This window comes from Dipodomys spectabilis, unplaced genomic scaffold, assembly GCF_019054845.1.
Source record: "Dipodomys spectabilis isolate Male_0828 unplaced genomic scaffold, ASM1905484v1 ptg000108l, whole genome shotgun sequence".
Taxonomy (NCBI): Eukaryota; Metazoa; Chordata; class Mammalia; order Rodentia; family Heteromyidae; genus Dipodomys; species Dipodomys spectabilis.
In genome coordinates, this window is record NW_024870785.1 from 3153970 (window position 1) to 3174040 (window position 20071).

The 20071-nt window shown below is 48.8% G+C and overlaps 1 protein-coding gene across 1 annotated transcript; it reads left to right on the forward strand.

Moving 5' to 3' along the window:
• The first annotated feature begins 4226 nt into the window (after window positions 1–4226).
• Window positions 4227–20046, forward strand: Fam98b (family with sequence similarity 98 member B). The gene is given in 9 exon segments (XM_042687653.1): window positions 4227–4372; window positions 9219–9364; window positions 10845–10979; window positions 12142–12317; window positions 13206–13286; window positions 15043–15159; window positions 16489–16656; window positions 18644–18795; window positions 18797–20046. Coding segments are annotated over 9 exon segments (1239 nt in total). The 5' UTR covers window positions 4227–4286; the 3' UTR covers window positions 18975–20046.
• Window positions 20047–20071: the final 25 nt, after the last annotated feature.

The window sequence follows — 20071 nt, forward strand, 5'->3', positions numbered from 1 at the left end:
GAAAGGACTTTTTCTTCCTTTTTTAGAATACGTCAAGGTATTGCATGAAGATGATTACTGGGGGAGGGCATGGCAATGGGAATGGACGCCTTTAAACAAAAATCCCTGTGGAGGCCAGGCGCCGGTGGCTCACGCCTATAACCGTAGCTACTGAGGAGGCTGAGATCTGAGGATCACGGTTCAAAGCCAGCCCGGGCAGGAAAGTCCATGAGACTCTTATCTCCAATAAACCACCAGAAAACCAGAAGCAGTAGCGCACTCGCCTTGAGCTGAAGAGCGCAGGGACAGCATCCAGGCCCAGAGTTCAAGCCCCACGACCAACAACAACAAAAAAATCCCTGTCTGCTGCTTCCTTGTTGGATCCAGATTTTTTTCTTTTTAGCTTGTTAGTGACATGCTTATTGGTTTGTAAATGTGGGTAAGTCTAGATTCATTAGATCTCTCAGACGTGTGGCAAATGTTCCACCCAAGGCTGCTGCTGCTGTCGCTGCATGTGTGTGATAAAATCACTGGTATTTACAAACATGAAAAATGATAAAACAGGTCAAAAGTCATAGTGTACATCTCAATACATTACACTTGCATTAATTTGGGAAATCAAATACTTAACGTTACCATGAATTAAGAAATTACTGAGTTAAGAGATACAGTCACTTATTTGCAGGTTTTCAGAGAGTTGCTTTCTGTTGTATCAAGTTGATACCTAGAGGTGAGCTCTGCTTGGCCATTACTATAGTGCTGCTCTGCCCAGAATGTTCTTGAAACCTCAGTTGCTCTACCTAGTGTGAAAGGTGGAGTCGTTTCCTCTTCACTGCTCCAAGATGGGCAGGTGTAGAGAGGTCCCTGAAGTGGCAGTTCAGGACAATGTAATAAATATGAGGTTGCCTTTTTTTTTTTTTTTTTTTTGTCGGTCGTGGGGCTTGAACTCTGGGCCTGGGCGCTGTCCCTCAGCTCTTCAGCTCAAGGCGAGCGCTCTACCACTTGAGCTACAGCGCCACTTCCGGTTTTCTGGTGGTTTATTGGAGATAGGAGTCTCACGGTCTCTCCTGCCCGGGCTGGCTTTGAACCACGATCCTCAGATCTCAGCCTCCTGAGTAGCTAGGATTACAGGCGTGAGCCACCAGCGCCCGGCCTTGAGGTTGCCTTTTTTTTGTCAGTCATCAGACTTCCACTCAGGGCCTGGGCACTTGTCCCTCTTCATTTTGGTTGTGCATTTTATTCTTGATCACAGACCTGTGGCTGTCAGCAAATTAGGTTGAGCTGACATTTTTTCCTGAGCATGGCTTCTACCCGTGCTTATCTCAATAAAAGGAAAGAGAGCATTGAAAATGTGGCTCACGCTTGTAATCCTAGCTACTCAGGCTGAGATCTGAGGCTCGTGGTTCAAAGCCAGCCTAGGCAAGAAAGCCTATGAAACTTTTTCTCCAATTAACCACCAAAAGCCAGAAGTGGGGCTGTGGCTCAAAGTGATAGAGCGCTATCCTGCAGCAAAAAGTCAGGGACAGCCCCCAAGCTCCAAGTTCAAGGCCCAGAACAGGCACCAAAAATAAAAAGGTGTCCACTCCAGAGCTGCCCTGACCAGGAACAGGCTGCTATTTCCACGTTTATCCCTCAGCTTCCCAGTGCACTGGTCATTTTGACTAGTACCAGTAATCAGAAGTTGGCTGGATGCCTGCTGGGTTCATGAGCTGTGTAGAGTAGATGCGTGTGCACTGTGCGGTGCGTGCGTAGGCAGTGGCTGGTGGGACTGAGCCTGTGCTCATGTCAGGAGGCAGTGGACGTGTGAGCAGGGCCTTGTGGGAGTTTCCTCCCCACCCTTTGCCCTTTGCCCTTGGCAGTTGGAACAGTTCTGGGAAAGAGGGCAAGCAGAAGAGGACAGCCTCCCCTGACCCACCACTGAGCCCTCCCGGCTGCCACCACCACAAACACACCTGAGGATTCAGCATCACTCGTGCCAGGCAGGCCCGTGCGTCCATCCCATGCTGACCCCCAAAGAGTTCTTGAACAAATGACTGAAATAGCGGGAGAAAGCTTCCCTGGGAGGGAGAAGAGTTGGGGCGTCTCTGCCACTCCCACGGCCCTGCAGAAGTCCGAGAGGCTGACCTCAGGACAGGTGCTCCCGAGTCCTGTGTGAGAGCCCCAGCAAGTCACCCTGTGCAGAACCGAGGAAAGCACCACCACTCCGTTTAGTGGTTGAGATGAGGCCTTGCTACCTTTTTCCCCCTCTACCAGCAATCATCCTGCCCTTCACCCCCAGAGAAGTTGGAGTTACACGTGTCAGCCACTGGATCTGGCCACGATTTTTTAAAGCTATGTCTACTGTGGTGGTAAAGTCATCTAGGTTTATGTTTTTGCAATTTTATTGAATTATTTTTATGCCTTTCTGATATTCTCAGACTTGGCTTTCAGTGACTTGGCCATTCTCATCCTATCATGTATATTTCATTGGATTTTTGGTGGTTAATTGGAAATAAGAGTCTCACAGACTTCCGCCCAACCTGGCTTACCTGTGATCCTCAGCTCTCAGCCCCTGAGTAGCTGGCACCCCATGTGTATTTCATGTATGTATTTGGAATACCTTCATCATCCACACTCCTTAGGCATTTATATCTATTGTACGTGGGGTTTTTTTTCTCCTGATACTTCATTGTTAATTGTTTTCCTGATGGCTTAATAGGCCATAGATCTTGGCATTGTGGAAATATTCAAAGTTCTCACCTACAGTGTGGGATAGGATTGCAGGTGTGAGCCACTGGTGCCTGGCGCCTTGTGGCTTGTGCACACCAAGCTATTAAGGACTGTTTTCGATAGGGTTGGCCTTACTCCTGTCCTATTTCACTGACACACTTGCTTATCCTACGCTGAGAAGACTGACTGATGAAAACCAAATGATCGTAGCCACCAGTTTGTCTCTTATTTCCATACCTAAGCCTTGTCTAGGAAGAAAAGAAAACGGTTCCAACATAGTTTGAAGGGTCTTAGGTTTTTCCCGTTGGAGGATTGAATCCATTCGGTACTTTGGGTTGAAATGGGCCACGTGGGAGAGGAATTCCTTGAAATCACCTGTGTTCTGCTTTATGTAACTCACCACGTCCCCCAAGAAAAAAAAAATCCTCATTTTTTTTTTTTTTTTTTTGATTGTGGGGCCTGAACTCTGGACCTGGGCGCTGTCCCTCAGCTCTTCAGCTCAAGGCTAGCGCTCTACCACTTGAACCACAGCACCACTTCCGGCTTTTTTCTTTTTGCTTATGTGGTGCTGAGGAATCGAACCCAGGGCCTCATGCATGCAAGGCAAGCGCTCTATCACTGAGCTACCTTCCCAGCCGCAGAAATCCTCACTTTCAAGTGCAGGGCGCATGCGCTGGTCGGGCGGCCGCGGGTCCATCCGCATCCCCAGCGGTAGCGCCGCCGGCCACCGCCAGAGGGCGCGCGCGCGGCGCCGGCCCTCCGCTTCCCGGGGCCCAGCCAGGCCCCACCGGCCCTGCAGGGCTCCAGCTCGCGGCCCAGGGTTTTCCAGACCTGAGAACCTCCGCTTTCCAGGGAGGCCCCCACCCCTCATTGCCCAGGTGGCTTTTCAGACAGCCTCTTCTCTGCCCGGTGGCCTCCAACTACAGTCCTCCTGGCTCCACCTCCTGCGGAGCTGGGACTACAGGCGTACACCACGGTGCCTGGTCTGAGGTCCTCTTTCCCTCTGGCAGTGGTTTTGTGTTTAGGTCGGTCGTGGGGCCTGAACTCTGGGCCTGGGCGCTGTCCCTCAGCTCTTCAGCTCAAGGCGAGCGCTCTACCACTTGAGCCACCTTCCCAGCCCTGGTTGGTCACCTGTTTTGTAAGATGTTTTTGTATTTGGAATCAGACACAAAACAACACTGAACGGCACTGCCGACGGCTCAGGGGAAAGCTGGCCGCGCCAGGTGACGGATAGCAGGGCGGAGGAGACGACAGCAGCGAGGCCACGCCGGCCGGCGCCGCTGGCTCCCGCCCGTCATCCCCGCGCCCCGGGAGCCGGAGACCCGCGCATCGCGGTTCAAAGCCAGCCCGGGCTGGAAGACCGTGAGGCTCTGATCGCCAAAGAGCCACCAGGAAACCGGAAGTGGAGCAGAGACGCGAGCGGGGGGCGGAGGAGATGGGGGAGTCAGCGTGACCCCGCCCCGGCCCGGAACCTTGGTGCTGCGGGTCCTCGGAGCGGGGGGCGGAGTCAGCGTGACCCCGCCCCGGAACCTCGGCGCGGTGGTGACGCTGGTTTCCGGCGGGCTCTTTGTAGCGACGAACAGCCCCGGCCGCGCACCATGAGAGGCCCGGAGCCGGAGCCGGGTCCCGAGGCGGCGGCGGCGGGCATGGAGGGGGACGTGCTGGACACGCTGGAGGCCCTGGGGTGAGCGCGGGGCCCTTCCTTCGCCCGCCCGCCCGGGGGTCTCCGGGCCTCGGCCTCAGGCCCGACCGCTTCTCCCGCCCGCGCTGAGCGGGAGCCGGCCCGGGAGGAGGGAGGCGCGGGCCCGGGAGGAGCGGCCCGGGAGGAGCGGCCCGGGAGGAGCGGGCCCGGGAGGAGCGGCCCGGGAGGAGCGGCCCGGGAGGAGCGGGCCCGGGAGGAGCGGCCCGGGAGGAGCGGCCCGGCCCGGGAGGAGCGGCCCGGGAGGAGCGGCCCGGGAGGAGCGGGCACGGGAGGAGCGGGCCCGGGAGGAGCAGGTCCGGGAGGCGCGGGTCCGGGAGGAGCCGGCCAGGAGGAGCAGGCCCGGGAGGAGCGGCCCGGCCTGGGAGGAGCGGCCCGGGAGGAGCGGGGAGCGGCCCGGGAGGAGCGGGCACGGGAGGAGCGGGTCCGGGAGGAGCGGGCACGGGAGGAGCGGGTCCGGGAGGAGCGGGCACGGGAGGAGCGGGTCCGGGAGGAGCGGGGAGCGGGTCCGGGAGGAGCGGCCCGGGAGGACCCGGCCAGGAGGAGCAGGCCCGGGAGGAGCGGGTCAATGAAATGGGAAAGAACTTGTTCATAGTCTGTATAAATTTCTGGACTTTTCTTTTCTCAGATGCCTGTGTAGATAGTAAATACTGCTTCTTGTTGTGCTGATGGCATTCAGGCTGTTATGTGAAGTTGAAACAGAGGGGAACAAATCGTGGGAAAGCAATCCAGAGCCATTGTGGCTGGTAGTGAGCGGGCTGGGGCTCAGCCTCCTGTGATGATGACCTTGTGTCTCCCCGTTCCAGAGTCGGATTGTGTGGGGCGCTAAGCTCGTAGTAGGTCTGCCTGTCTTCACCGTCACAGATGGTACTGGTGAAAGTGGTTCTTGACTGGTGTGTACCACAGACTGAGTCAGCTTCTTCCGAGGGGCAGTGCAGGCATGCAAATTTTCAAAAACTTGGCGGTCTCGGTTGAGAGCCATTGTTTTGGAAAGTTTAAGTGTTTGTGGAGCACCGCTGTTTGTATGGGACAGTGTTCTGAGGAGGCAGCGAGGAGTCCTCATGGTCCCTGCCCTGTGGCATTCAGTGCTTCAAGGGAAAAAGAAAAGGGTTAGAACAGGGAGGGGTAGGGATTCTTGACAACACTGAGTTCATAGAAGCTAACGACAGGGGACTGGGTGAGAAAGGAAGACCACAAGCTAGAGTAGGAAGGAGTAGGTATTAGAACAGGAAGGAAGAAGATGTGCAAGGGACAGCCTGGTGGAGACTGGAGCCTGTGTCTTCAGTTTTATTCTTTATGTCCAACAGCAGTTGGACACACTGAGTCTGTGCGGAATGGGAAAAAGTTGACGGTGGCTGGGGGAGCAGGGGAGTGTTGGGAGCTAGTAAGCAGAGGATCAGTGGGAGGGGTGCCCTGATGTATTGGAGTAGTCCTGACTGAGTGGCCAGGAAACTCAGCAGGACACACAGTAGGTCGTGGTCAGGGAGTGTGGCATGCTTGACCGGTGGCTTGGGAAGTGGAGTCGATCTGTGATGCCAGGTGCAGCAGGGCTGCTAACAAGAGCTCAGGTTTAGACAGGTTATCCATCTGGACTTTGAAAACACTCAAGTGGCAGGTGCATTGATGGGAATACCTAAGAGATTCGTAGCTGAACCCCAGATCTGACAGGCCCAGACAGGATACTCTTGGCTTAGATGCTGAACCAGAGGAAGAGGATGAAAGTCTGGCCCTGTGACTTAAAGAAAAAACAGCCAAAGCTAGAGGCAGTGGATAGCCTTCCTGAGAAGAGAAGGACGGTATAAGAGAGTCGTTGACGGATGGACAGAGTGGGTGAGGGTGAGGAGAGCACTAGGCTGGTGAATGGTGGGGGGAAGGCGTGCTGCGTACCTCCTGCCTGCTGAACATAGAAAACAAGCCAGCCCAGTCGTGTGAGGAAGCTTGCGTATAACCTCCTGGACTAAAGAAGTTAAAGTAGTGTCAACAGCAACTACATTTCCAGTAAGAGGCCAGGGGAGCACTTCCTAATTCAGTTAGAGTGCGTAACACGCGGGAGCCGGACTATCTCAGTAGCAGCGTAATTTCATAGGATATCAAAGCAGGCGTGAAATGAAGGCAATGGGCCCTGAATAGTCATTAAAGGGAGCACAGAGAGACTCTGAGTGTTACCTGCTTGTCAAGAAGCCTTTGGAGGGAGGATGGGAAGGGAGGGACATATTGACCAATGTTTTGGTGACAGCAAAGTCTCGGGTGGTGTGTACCATGCCGTTCCGTGCCAGAGGCCTGGCCAGCAGCCTGGGCAGTGTGCGGGCTGTGGGAATGGAGAGCTTTGGATCTGGTTCCAGCCCTGCTGAGTGGAAGTCCATTTTAACAAGGCCCTCAGGGAGATTCATGTTTAAGGAGCACCGTGCAGCCTGGGGACCAGTGGCTCACACCTGTAATCCTAGCTACCCAGTAGTCTGAGATCTGAGGATCACGGTTCAAAGCCAGCCTGGGCAGGGAAGTCTGTGAGACTCCTCAGTAAACCACCAGAAAACCGGAAGTGGCACTGTGGCTCAAGTGGTAGAGCACTAGCCTTGAGCTGAAGAGCTGAGGGACAGCGCCCAGGCCCAGAGTTCAAGACCCATAACTGACAAAAAAAAGCGCTGCACAGGTCAGATGTAGTGCCTCATGGGCTTGGTAAATTATTATTAGCAGAATATTTGCCCATACACATGCCTGTGTGTGCAGTGTTTAGATGGTGCTGTCCAGTAGGGGTTAAGATCACTGCGTGGGACAGGCCAGACCTAGCCAATGGTTGGCCAAGATTGTGGCAGTCCTAGGCCAGTTATTTCTCTCTATTCTTTGGTTTCCTAGCATTAGCATCCAGTAGATGCTAATGACTGGGTATTTTTGCTTTTTATTTTATTTTATTTTTTGGTTGGTCACGGGGCCTGAACTCTGGGCCTGGACACTGTCCTTCAGCTCAAGGCTAGTGCTCTACCACTGGAGCCACAGTCCCACTTCTGGCTTTTTTCTGCTTATGTGGTACTGAAGAATCGAACCCAGGGCCTCATGCATGCAAGGCAAGCACTCTACCACTGAGCCATCCTCCCAGCCCTATTTTTGCATTTTTAAGGAGTGCTTAGCACTGGTCTGCTGTGAGCAATTAGTTTATGTTGGTCACTGTTATGACTAAAAACTTGTGGTTATTGTTTTATTGCAGAAAAGAAAGCAGATACAGGGAAATGAGACGTTTGCTATTCAATCCCAGTGAGAGGTGTAGGAGAGCCTGGCAGGAGGGAAGCTGCCCTGAGCTAGGTCCAGCCCTGGACTGCCTTCTGTGCTTGGGTCATTTGGGCAGGGTTGCTGCTCAGTCTCAGCACTGGTATTGACCTAGGTTTAAGCACCGGGGGTGTCTGGAGTACTGGAAAAGTTCTGTGGGCTGTTGGGGTCATGGGTTTACATCTCAGTTACTTGCCTTCCCCTTCTACAGGTAGGATCATACCAAGCTTTGGGTGATTGTTAAATGAATTGCAGATGTATTTTCCTGCTACTGAAGGAGAGGGAATTTGTAAAAACTCCTCATGAGGTACTGCTAGAGAATTCATAGAAAAGAAGTGCACATGCCCTTTACTGTGTGCCATTGTATGTAAGAAAAGTATCCATTAAGTCTATCCAGCCAACCAGCCTACCTCCTGAAAAACTTTGCCAGCGAGCAAAACACCTCAGATATTTGAATACTAATGAATCATATCTAAATACTGATCCTAGTATGTGCAGATGTGGATGTATAATCTTGTATGTGTTTAAGCAAGAAATAGTGTGTACTAGGCTTTTATTATAGTGAAGAAAAATATGTGGTTATTAATGTTGTATGTAATTATGAAAAAGTAGTTTCAAACATCCAAGTATTATTACCTATAGGGCAGAGACAGACTACAAGTACTAAGGTATGATTAAGACCACAAACTAAGTCTGTGTGAATGAACTTTATTTTGTAAATTAGACTTTTTTTTTGTAAATTAGACTTTTTTTTGGTCAGTCTCAGGGCTTGAACTCTGGGCCTGGGTGCTGTCCCTTAGCTCTTCAGCTTAAGGCTAGCGCTCTACCACTTGAGCCACAGCACTACTTCCGTTTTCTGGTGGTTTATTGGAAATAAGAGGTAACAATAGAGGGAAAAAAAGGGGCTGGGAAGGTGGCTCAGTGGTAGAGTGTTTGCCTTGCATGCATGAGGCCCTGGGTTTGATTCCTCAGCACCACATAAGCAGAAAAAGCCAGAAGTGGCGCTGTGGCTCAAGTGGTAGAGCGCTAGCCTTGAGCTGAGGAGCCAGGGACAGAGCCCAGCCCAGAATTCAGGCCCCACAACCAAAAAAAAAAAAAAAAAGAGAGAGAGAGAGAGAGAGGAAAAAAGTCTAAAAAATCTGAACTTGATCCACAGCTCTTGATCTCAGTTGAGGAATTTGACCCTCAGGGACAAGTTGTTTAATTGATCCAGAAATTATCTCTTTTCAGCCATTTTGTTGTTAGTGCTGGTCTTTACTTCTGAAGCTGGGTAATTTACATATGTGTTTTTATGTAATAGGATTGTGCAGATGACATTAGAATTTTCATTTTAAAAGAAAATAGTCATTTCTTTTTCTAAAATGAAGTTGAAAGTCACAGTAAGAATTCTTATTTGTTTCTCTTTAACAAACTGTAAAGGGCTGTGGGCACGGCACAATTATAGGTTTCTTGGAGAAATGTCTGCTTACAGAACTATCTAGAAATCGAGGGTGGTGTTGACAGACTCCAGGAAGAGGGCACTAGAGGGATTTACTTTGCTTCTCTACAGAGCCTGTCATTTCCTTTCTAGGTACAAGGGACCGCTGCTGGAAGAACAAGCCCTTAGCAAGGCGGCTGAGGGCGGCCTCTCCTCACCCGAGTTTTCAGAGCTCTGTGTATGGCTAGGATCTCAGATCAAATCCTTGTGCAACTTGGAAGAAAGCATCACGTCAGCTGGTATTGTCGTTTTTAATCTTCCTTCTGTCTTTTATAGTTTATAATTCCATCAATAACAGGACCACTGCACAGAGAAAAAACGCATAAGCTGAAGAAGAATGTCGCTGAGAGATGTTAAGAATTTTCCTTCCATTTTATACAAAGCCAGCATGGATCCCTAGATTTGCCGTAAAATTCAAAGCAATTACAGTGTATCTGCTGCCTTAATCTTAGTTTTATTCTTGAAAAAGATAGAGTGAATTGGTTATTTTACATTTGATGTAACCTTCCCCCCCACACACACCTCCTCCATGCTGGGGATCAAACTCCCAGCTTGCACCTACTAGCATGCTAGACACCCACTGTAGCCCTGAGCTCTGCCTCCAGTCCTGAAAGTGACTCATTTTGAATTTTTTTCCATACCTGTGGTCCTTAATTTAAACTATATTCCCAAGCCTTTAACTCAGGACCTGTGTTCTTATAGAGCTTTATAAAGCTTCTTACCAGCTCTTAACACTTGGTTAATTCATCACCTACCATCTTTGTAGCAAGTCTGTAGATCTTTGATAGAATTTTAGATACTATGATGAAAACTTAAACTGTTTGGTACCTGCTAGGGACCAAAATAGCTTTTCCTTCCAAAACTGTTCTTTTAGATTTTTTTTTCCTTGTGGAATATAACAGTTCACTTGAAGTATAATGTCTGGGTCCAGATATGATACAAGTGTCTACATAACTACATTATGAGTCTGGGAACATGGCTTAGTGGTAGAGTGCTTGCCTAGCATGCATGAAGCCCTGGGTTCAATTCCTCAGTACCACTAAGCAGAAAAGGCCAGAAGTAGCACTGTGGCTCAAGTGCTGTCCTTGCTATCCTTGAGCAAAAGAAGCCCAGGGACAGTGCCCAGTCCCTGATTTCAAGCCTCAGGCCTGGCCAGAAAACAAAATAAAACAAAAAATAGCTTACAGTATGAATTAAACTTTGAGGCGTAATTAGATCATTATACTTATTGTCTGAATATATAGAAATACAGTGGGAATGGATCATTTACTCCGAAGCCAATTAATAATTGAAGCCTAGTAATAATTTTAATATTTCAGTTGTTAATAAAGTACTTGCAAGCACCTGTGGCTCACTCCTGCAATCCTAGCAACTCAGGAGGCTGAGACCTGGAGAACTAGAGTCCTGAGCCACTGAGAATGAGAGTAAGCCCTGAGTTCTCACTCTGGTACTAGCACCAAAAAGAAAGAAAGAAAATTACAATCTCATGGTGGTGTATGATCTTAAGCTGATGTTTGTGGTCTGTAAGGTGTTGCTTTCTATATGTGGAAATTACTTGGCTGTGTCTGCCTGAGCTTCGCAGTCGTACAGCTCAGGGTGAAATGCGAAAGTGGAAACTTGGAATTGAAGGAAACTTGAAATCAGCCATTGCTAGACTTTACAAAATTGGATTATATGGAAAGTGGTCACTAACTGATGTGTGCGCTTTCCTTTCTAAAGGGAGAGATGACCCAGAGAGCTTCCAGCTTGAGATTAGTGGTTTCTTAAAAGAAATGGCCTGTCCGTACACTGTCCTTGTATCTGGAGACATCAAAGACCGCTTAAAGAAGAAGGATGACTGTTTGAAACTTCTGTGTGAGTTTTCTTCCCTGCCTCCTATAAATGTACGGCTTTTCCTGAAATTTATACAGCTTATTACTGAAACATTAGCCATTTTGTGTATATAAATGCTTAATATTTTGAGTTAAGAATATCAAGCTGTCTTAGAAATGTTTATATAGGATTTGTTTAGATTCTACCAGCGAACCCTCTAACACTTGTATGGAGGATGATGCCCTATGATTATGTCGTATTTTGATCATTTTTCCTTCACCCAGTTCATCTCTTAGCATGTATGACCGTGTGGATAAAGTTGGTGACCTCCAAAGTCCTGCCTGACTTTCAAGTTCCCTGAGAAGTGGGCTCCTAAGCATATTATTAGATCTTGTTTTTAGTCATAGGCTTTGAATGGTGGTTTTCTCAAAAACATATTCTGATCACCTGCTCTTCTATCAGAAAAACTGCTTTAGGCACTGGGAGTTTTTAAAAGGTAAAATTCTTGCCTTCAGGGCTCCTAAGTTTTTCAGTGTGTAGCTGAGCCAATATTCACACAGTCACGGCAAAATTTTTTGTCTTTTAAGTTCTACAAACTGGTTACTTGATTTTTTTTTGGGGGGGGGGGGCGGGAGTGGGTTGGTGGGCTTGAACTTAGGACCTGGACTCTCACTGAGGTCTTTTGCTCAAGGCGAGAATTCTACCAGAGTGCTAGTTCCTGTTTTCTGGTGGTTATTTGGAGATAAGAGTCTCACAGACTTTCCTGCCTGGGCTGGTATTGAACTAGGATCCTCACATCTCAGCCTCCTGTGTAGCTAGGATTACAGGCGTGGGCCACTGATGCTCAGTCTTAATTTTATTGTTTTATTTCTGCTTCCATCATTCATCTTTTTGAGACTAATCTTTAGACTGACCTGTGCAGGTAGAGGACAGTGGTGCTGGTCTTCTGCTCGGTGGCTTGGCCTTCCGGGGCCAGGGCCAGGGTCAGGGCCGGCTGCTAGCTTCCCCAGTGTGAGAACGCCAGCCATCCCCAGTGACAGAGCTTGCGCTCGGTCCTGGACAGTCTTTCCTCATTTCATGTTAAGTTTACTGTGTTCTGCAGCAATTGCTATTGTTGACACTTACTTTAAGTAAATTGTTTCAGCAAAATGCTTTTAATTTGTCATACGTGTATTAACAATATTCATTTTTAACATTTTTATAGTATTTTTAAGTACAGAGCTTCAAGCCTTGCAGATATTACAGAACAAGAAACCCAAGACTTCCCAGCTGGATCGGAGCAGCGAAGTCCACAAGGAGGTTGAGGCCCTGTGCGATGTCCTGGGCGTGCCCTGGTCCGCCACCGACCTTCCGCATCTCCTGAGCCAGGTGGAGTTGAAGGTATTGCATTTGTTCTGCTTTTGTTTTCCTCACAATTCCCCATAATAAGATATCAGTGTGGGGGCTGGGAAGGTGGCTCAGTGGTAGAGCGCTTGCCTTGCATGCCTGAGCCCTGGGTTCGATTCCTCAGCACCACATAAGCAAAAAGAAAAAAGCCGGAAGTGGTGCTGTGGCTCAAGTGGTAGAGCGCTAGCCTTGAGCTGAAGAGCTGAAGGACAGCGCCCAGGCCCAGAGTTCAGGCCCCATGATCGGACCCCCCCCCCCCCCCCCAAAAAAAAAAAAGACATCAGTGTTGAAGTAAAAGTGAACAATTTCCCTTTGGATGTGTCATGCACACAGCATTGTAAGACAGGTTTGTCCTTCTGGGAGTCCACACAGGCAGAGCGGTTGCCTGGCTTGTGCGAGGCCCTGGGCTCGTTCCCCGCACCACACCCAGAGCAGAAGCTCATCTTCACTGATGCTGCATTGAGGACTGCAAGGGATCTAATTGTCTGTATCGAACGTTCAGGAATCAGATCAGAATGAGCACGTGTCGTTGGGCTTCACCAGGGCAGAAATCACTCTGCAGTGTTAAGATTGCTCTGGTAACCAGAGTTGCAGTACAGCATGCGGAATGAAGTAGTTTGCCTGCAGAGTCGACGGCAAGCTAACCTTTTATCAGCAGATATTGCTGGATGCCTCCTGTGGCAGGAAGCAGACACAGGTGTTGAGTGACTGTGTGTTGTTCAGGGAATGAGTATTAGAACCACCTCGAATCTGTCTGTGAAGGTCTACTTTACTTTCACAGGTTACTTATTGTCTAGCATTTCAAACAACACATCGAACAAGAGCAAGATTGCTCTTTAATTCAGTATGTACATTAGTACAACTTTTTATATTTACTTTTAGGTGAAGGAGGTTCTTTCTAAAGTGCAGAAAAATCATGTGGGGAAACCTCTTCTGAAAGCTGACTTAAGTCCAGAACAAGCGGTGAGTCTCCCTGCCTGCAGGGCATTTGATGGAGCATGTGACTGTCCTTGCCTGCTGCTACTGTAGTGAAATGCCAGAGGCAGGCTGACGGTAAGGGACAGGCGCAGGCAGCATGGTGCTGATGGTGTGTAACCGCGTGTAGCTGTGATCGTGAGGATGGCCATGCAGTGGAAAGCGCCCGAGGGCTGGAGGTGGAAAGAGTGGGGACCGGCCATCTCCCTCCAGGGATTCCCACTCAGCCGCAGAGTCCTGCCGCTGGCACGATCGCCTCCCTGCCTCCCGCACCTCCACAGCGCTGCGGAGCAGGGCAGAGCTCTGTGTCCCTGCCTCCCGCACCTCCACAGCGCTGCGGAGCAGGGCAGAGCTCTGCGTCCCTGACTCCCGCCCCCGCCGGGCCCCACAGTGCGGGCCTAGAGTGACAGACTAGCTTGTCTTCCAAATTATTTTTTAAAATGTCTTTATTGAGATTAAGTGATTACATAAATTTCACAGTATTGTGGGGTAGTGATGCTTAGCTAAGTCACAAACACATGTTAACCTTCACAAGGTGAATTGTCATTATCACGGTCCATAAAGCTTGTGAACTCTACAAACCTTGACTCTACAGCTATTTCTTCCAAATCAGGTGATAGGTACGTTTCTTTCCTTTTGCTCAGTGTCAGCTGCTCCCTCTTTCCCTCTCATTCCCTCCCTCCCATCGCTGCTCTTGAGTTGCTTAGTTCACTTTCACCCATGTCCAGTGCGGCTGATGGCCCCTCTGTTGTGTTTCCACCTGTTTCCCTCTGATTCTGTGCCCTCCTCGCTTCCCTCTGATGTGCACATGTATATACCACATGTGGGGTCGAGAACTAAAGTCATCTAAAACAATAGGACCAGTTAAGAAGAGGTCCTTTGTTTCTTGAATCCTGTTTACTTTGTCATATCTTGTTGCATTTTGAATTTAATATCTGGCTATCAAGGAGACCATGTACCGTTGGTCTTTCTGGTCTTGGCTTATTTTGCTCAACATGATTTATACTAGTTCCATTCATTTCCCTGCGAATGCCATTATTTTGTTCTAATGGCTGTGTAGTATTGCATTGTATATAGGAACCACAGTTTATGCATCCATTCTTCTGTAGTGCATCTGGATTGTTTCCATATCTTGGCTATTGTGAACAGTGCAGCAATGAACATGAGGTGCATGTGTCCTTGTATCCTGGTTCCTATTGCTCAGGGTGGATGTCTAGGAGTGGTTTGGCTGGATCCTATAGAAGGTCTATGTTTAGTTTTCTGAGGAGCCTCCAGACTGCTTTCCAAAGTGGTTGTATTAGTTTACATTCCCACCAGCAGTACAGTAGGGGTCCTCTTTCTCTGCATCCCTGCCAGCATTTGTTATTGTTTGAGTTTAGGGTATAGGCCATTCTGAATGGTCACCAAATTAATAAATGGATGGTGTCCAGTGTGTCTTCAGAGCTACTTTGGAAAGGCCAACATGTTGAGAAGTTACTGGCATTTTCTCTCCTTACTGGTGCAGGCTACTTAGCCAGTTGTTAGTAGACTTAAGCTAATAATTGAAGGAAAAATGGACTTGTTTAATACCTTCTGAATATCATACTCCATCTGGAAGTCTATTATGTCAGTTACCACACAGTGTCCGGTGAGAGAATGGCTCTTGAGTGCGGTGCCTCTTCAGTCAATAGGAAGGACTTACTGCAATTTTCAAGTTCTGTGCACAGTGAGTCTGAAGTGTATGGTTTTTGTCCCACTTCTTTAGGAAAAGCTGGAGAGAATTAATGATGCCCTTTCCAGTGAGTATGAATGCCGGCGGCGGATGCTAGTGAAGCGATTGGACGTGACGGTGCAGTCGTTCGGGTGGTCGGAGCGGGCCAAGGTGAGACTGCTTCCTGCACTGTCCTGTTGTGCCTGGGCTGCCCCCTGACCGTGCTGCCCCCTGACTGTGCTGCCCCCTGACCGTGCCGTGTGTGTGTGTGTGTGTGTGTGTGTGTGTGTGGCATTCCTCGACAGTTTTGTTTAGGTATAGGAAGGGGCTGCCTGTGAGCCAGTGGGTAGAGTGAAAGCACACCACAGGAGCGGGCACCGGTGTACAGACCTCTGGAAGGTTCTCCGTGTTGTTGTTTTGGTAGTTTTCGGGATCCAACCTAGGACCATGCACTTGCTGGACAAGCACTCTACCACGTGAGCTATGTCCTCCTGCCCTTTTGTTTTTTATTTTTTAGATAGGATCTCGCTAACTTTGCCTGGCCTGGCTTTGAACTAGAGATCCTTCTGTATCTGCTCCCCTGTAGCTGAAATCACACGTATGTATCACCACACCTGGCTCTGAACAGATTTTCTTGAAGTTCTTTTTTCCCCTAGTCCTGGGGAGTTGCACTCAGGGCCTCATGCTTGCTGGGCAACTCCTGTACCTTGGGAGCCCTGACCGATATTTCCTGAGTGAGAGCTGTGTGGGATTATTCAGGAGGAAGGGGGTGGTGAAGCGAGGGCTTTCCAGCTCTGAAGATCTGAGGATCAGGAGAGCTTCTACATCCTCCCTGCCCCTTGCACCTCGGCCTGGCAGTGCCCGGGGGCCAGCCCCTCCCATCTGTTAAGGAGCGCCATCCTGGGCCTCCTGAGTAAAAATCACCAGAAAGGGACACTTTAACACCTAAGTCCTCAGCACCCTGGAGCGACCACTACGCAGGAAGCAGTTTTACACTGCTGACCAATGCCCAGATGAACCTGCCAGTCTTCTCAGTCACCAGAATATGTTTCGTTGCTGGATTAACTTTAGATTTTCCACCCTCCCCAGACCATTCCAGCAGGGTTGCAGTGAGGGGGACACTCTCCCCAGGGTCCACCTAGAAACTCTGTGCTGTTCGCCATTCATTCTAGTCAGGCTTTTCCCTTTCCCGGTATTGATGGATGCTTTTAAAAGACCTGCACTTGTTTATGGTAAAACTTTTTAGCTGTGTTTACATTTTGTTAATATGAACAGAATCTTTTGTGTTTTTTTTCCCTGTCTTACTGGTGGTCATTATCATTATCTTTGGGTCTGTTTTTTCCTTCTACATACAAATTGTCCTTGGGTATTTGGCTGCTTTTACTTTCTTCCGTCTCTTTGCTTGTGCATTACATGGTGTTTTCTTCTTCCTGAAGATTAGAATTGCTATTGCTCTTTAAATTCACTTAGTTCATTTTCACTCTCATCTTGGTTGTGTAGGTGAAGACAGATAACATAGCGAGGATTTACCAGCCTAAGCGATATGCCTTGTCACCCAAGACAGCGGTGACCGTGGCGCACCTGCTGGCTGCTCGGGAGGACCTGTCCAAGATCACCCGGACCAGCAGCGGCCGCAGCCGGGAGAAGACGGCGTGTGCCATCAACAAGGTCCGTGCTCCTCTTGCCTCTGAAGCAAGGGTGTGTGTGTGTGTGTGTACGTCTGAGTGTGTACACTGGAGCTTCTGTGTTTATAACTTAAACCACAGTTGTATCTGAGCCATGGAGGGACTCAGGACCGTCTTTATCAGTAGCTTCTCGGAGTGGTTGGCTATTCTGCAGTGAGGTCATAGGATTGAAAGGAATGGTTGCAGAGTGGCTGCTCTGAGTAGCTTCAGCCTGGGTTCCCGTGTCCGAGCTGTGGTTTCTGATGCTGATTTCTGGACCATGTCCCTAGCAGTAGCAGTAATGAGTGTAGAAGGCCAGTAGCAAAAAAGCCAAAAGTCAAGGAGACAGCTCATTTAAAGTATTTTTTTCTCACTCTGTCTACCTCATCTCCTGCTCTGGAATGGTTAGGCTTTTCTCTTTGTTTTTGTTTTGTTTAATATATTTTTAAGGAAATTATCCTTGCATGGTTCTACATACCAGGTTCTGACAGAGTGCCTTGATTCGTGATGGCTTTTGTGTTGCTGAGGTGGGCAGCCCTGCTTCCCGTGCCTGTTTGACCTCGCTCTGGGAGTGGTCGCTCTTCCCTAGAGTTATCTGGTGTCTTGCACTGGATTAGAACCCAAATATCATCTTGCAGGGTCAGGTTCTGGCTCCCAGTTTGTGATTCTTTTAGGTGTCTAGGTCAGTCCTCAGAGCCTCTCTCAGTCCCTGTCTAACTGAGGAGATCAGCTACTCAGGCCTGGGAACATCAGCTTTTCCCTACTCTACCCGTTACCATGTTCTGGAGATGAATTCTTTCTCTGTTTTGGGTTGTGGGACTGGGGATTGAACTCAGTCCTTCACATCTGCCAGACAGGCCCTCTAGCACATAAGCCACGCCCCTGGTCCTTTGTACTTAAGTTATTTGGGGGATAGAGCTTTGCTTTTTGCCCAAACTGGCCTAGGCTACTGCCTTCTATTCAGTAGCTGGGCTTATAGTCATGACTCACTGCCCAGTGGTTAGGATGGGATCTTGCCAGGATCGTGCCTGTTCTGAGCTCTATGACCCTCCGATCTCCACCTCCCAAGGAGATGTTTATTTTCCTTATAAAGTTGAGTATCCCTTATCTGACATGTTTAGGACCATAAGTATGTCAGATTTTGGGTTGTTCCTTGATGTGTTCACAAATGAAGTATCTTGGGAATGGGACCCATGTTTAAGCACGCTATTTGTTTCGTGTCCACTTTGTGCACATAGCACATGTCATACCACGATTCCAGTGTGCTGTGCTTTAACTGCACTGACACAGAGGCCAGCTGTGGAATTTCCCATTTGGGAAGCCATGCCACAAGGGAAGTTTTGGATTTTGGGGCATTTTCCATCTTGGATTTTAGGGTTCAGGGTGTTATGGTATCATAGTGACCATGACTTTACCCAGCCTGAGCCTAAGATGAGATGCTCAGTCAGTACGTGTGCTGCCGAGGCGAGCACATGATGACACTCAGAAGGAAGGCGTGGTTGAGTGGGAACCCTTCCATGCCGTGGCTGGCTGCCACCTCTGTGTCTGAGGCATCCACGGCCACACAGAGGGGGAGCAGCCTTTTTGGGTGACCGGCGTCATGGCGTGGGCGCGGGCTGTCCAGGGCTGTCCTCCTTGTACGGTGGATGGATGTGGTTCGTTAGTGAGCACCGGCAATGCCCTGTCGGAAAGAATTTCTTAGCGTGATGGATATACTACTTTTGTTACAGAACTTGGTGAACTTAAACAAATGAGAGAAAATTAACAAGTCCTTAAGTTTCAGACAGCCTACCAGATGGTTTAAAAGTAACATCACACTCTGAGGACTCCGTCATTTATTTCCAGGCTTCGTTCACGTCGTGTCTGGTGCTTTAATGTTAAATATCTGGCTTCTGTTTCTTTATGGGAACAATAGCTTCAGTGTCAGTTGGATTATGTAAATTTTAACTTTCAAGCTGTTCGAAACTGAAAGAAAGCGTTTCTTCCCGCAGGTGCTGATGGGGAGGGTGCCTGACAGGGGCGGACGGCCCAATGAGATCGAACCTCCACCCCCTGAAATGCCCCCTTGGCAAAAGAGACAAGAAGGCGGCGGAAGGGGTGGCTGGGGAGGTGGGGCTGGGGGAGGTGGCGGAAGAGGGGGGTGGCGGTGGAAGGGGTGGCTGGGGAGGGGGGCGGGGTGGGGGAGGAGGGTGGGGAGGGGGTGGGGGGGGAAGAGGAGGCTTCCAGGGCAGAGGAGAGTATGGCGGAAGAGGGGGCTATGGGGGAAGAGGCTACGGGGACCCGTACGGAGGTGGTGGTGGAGGAGGGTACAGGAGATACTGAGAGTCAGTAGCCTCTGAGCTGGGCTCCTTAGGCTGGTGTTCAGGTCGCCGGCTGGAACGTCATCCTGAAGCAGACCTCACTCAGACCTCCCGCCGTTTGAGCCGGCAGTGCTTGCTCTGCACTCTGTACTGGGACATGGGGCATGCAGTGTCTTTTTTTTTTTTTTTTTAAACTATTCCTCCAGACACACATTTGTTCATTTATTTACACCCAAATCAATGAACACAATGCTGAAAATAAACACGCATCAATTAGATAATACATACTTACAAAAACCTTCTGTCCGTTACAATTCATGAATGCAAACAGACTTTCCATTCACCCTTAGTGTATCATAAGAAAAACAGGGAAGGAAAGTAATGAATTTAATGTTATTCAGCACCTTTAGTAAAGTCAAAATTTAATATCTTCGTATATCAAAAAAGTGTGCATCCATATCACCAAACATGTAAAAAGTATTACATAAATTTTAACATTTAATTATTGTGTACATACAAGAAAGTCCATGAAAAAGCTAAAGAAGTGGAGTCAAAAGGCTCAGGCAACATTACCAAATTTAGCAAAATTCCAGCCCAATCAAGGCTAACGTGAACACAGAGATTCCAGTAATAAACGTCAATATGAGAGATGAGGCTTAAACCAGCAACCGAAAATACATTTTAATAGGCATGATATATGCAATGCTTTCGTAACAGTCACAACATTGTCATGTATGAGCTGCCTGGTGTGATCACGGGGTAAAGGGATGTTTTAGGAGTGAAGGAGTTGATTTCAAAACTGCATTTGAGCAGCCATAATTTTATTTTCAGTTAGAACACAGTAAATGTTAAAAGAAAAATTTATAGTTAGCTAAATAATACCCCAAACTAGAAAATTAAAAATCTCATGCTATTCTAGCAATAACAGCCTCTAGTAGATGTAGTCTGATGTAAGAATTGTGAAAGCCAATAATAAGCTGACATCCACATGGGCTTAAAGTCCACTGACATATGTAGTGAGGAAAATGTGTGAAAAAGGGCTGGGAAGGTGGCTCAGTGGTAGAGTGCTTGCCTTGCATGCCTGAGGCCCTGGGTTCGATTCCTCAGCACCACATAACC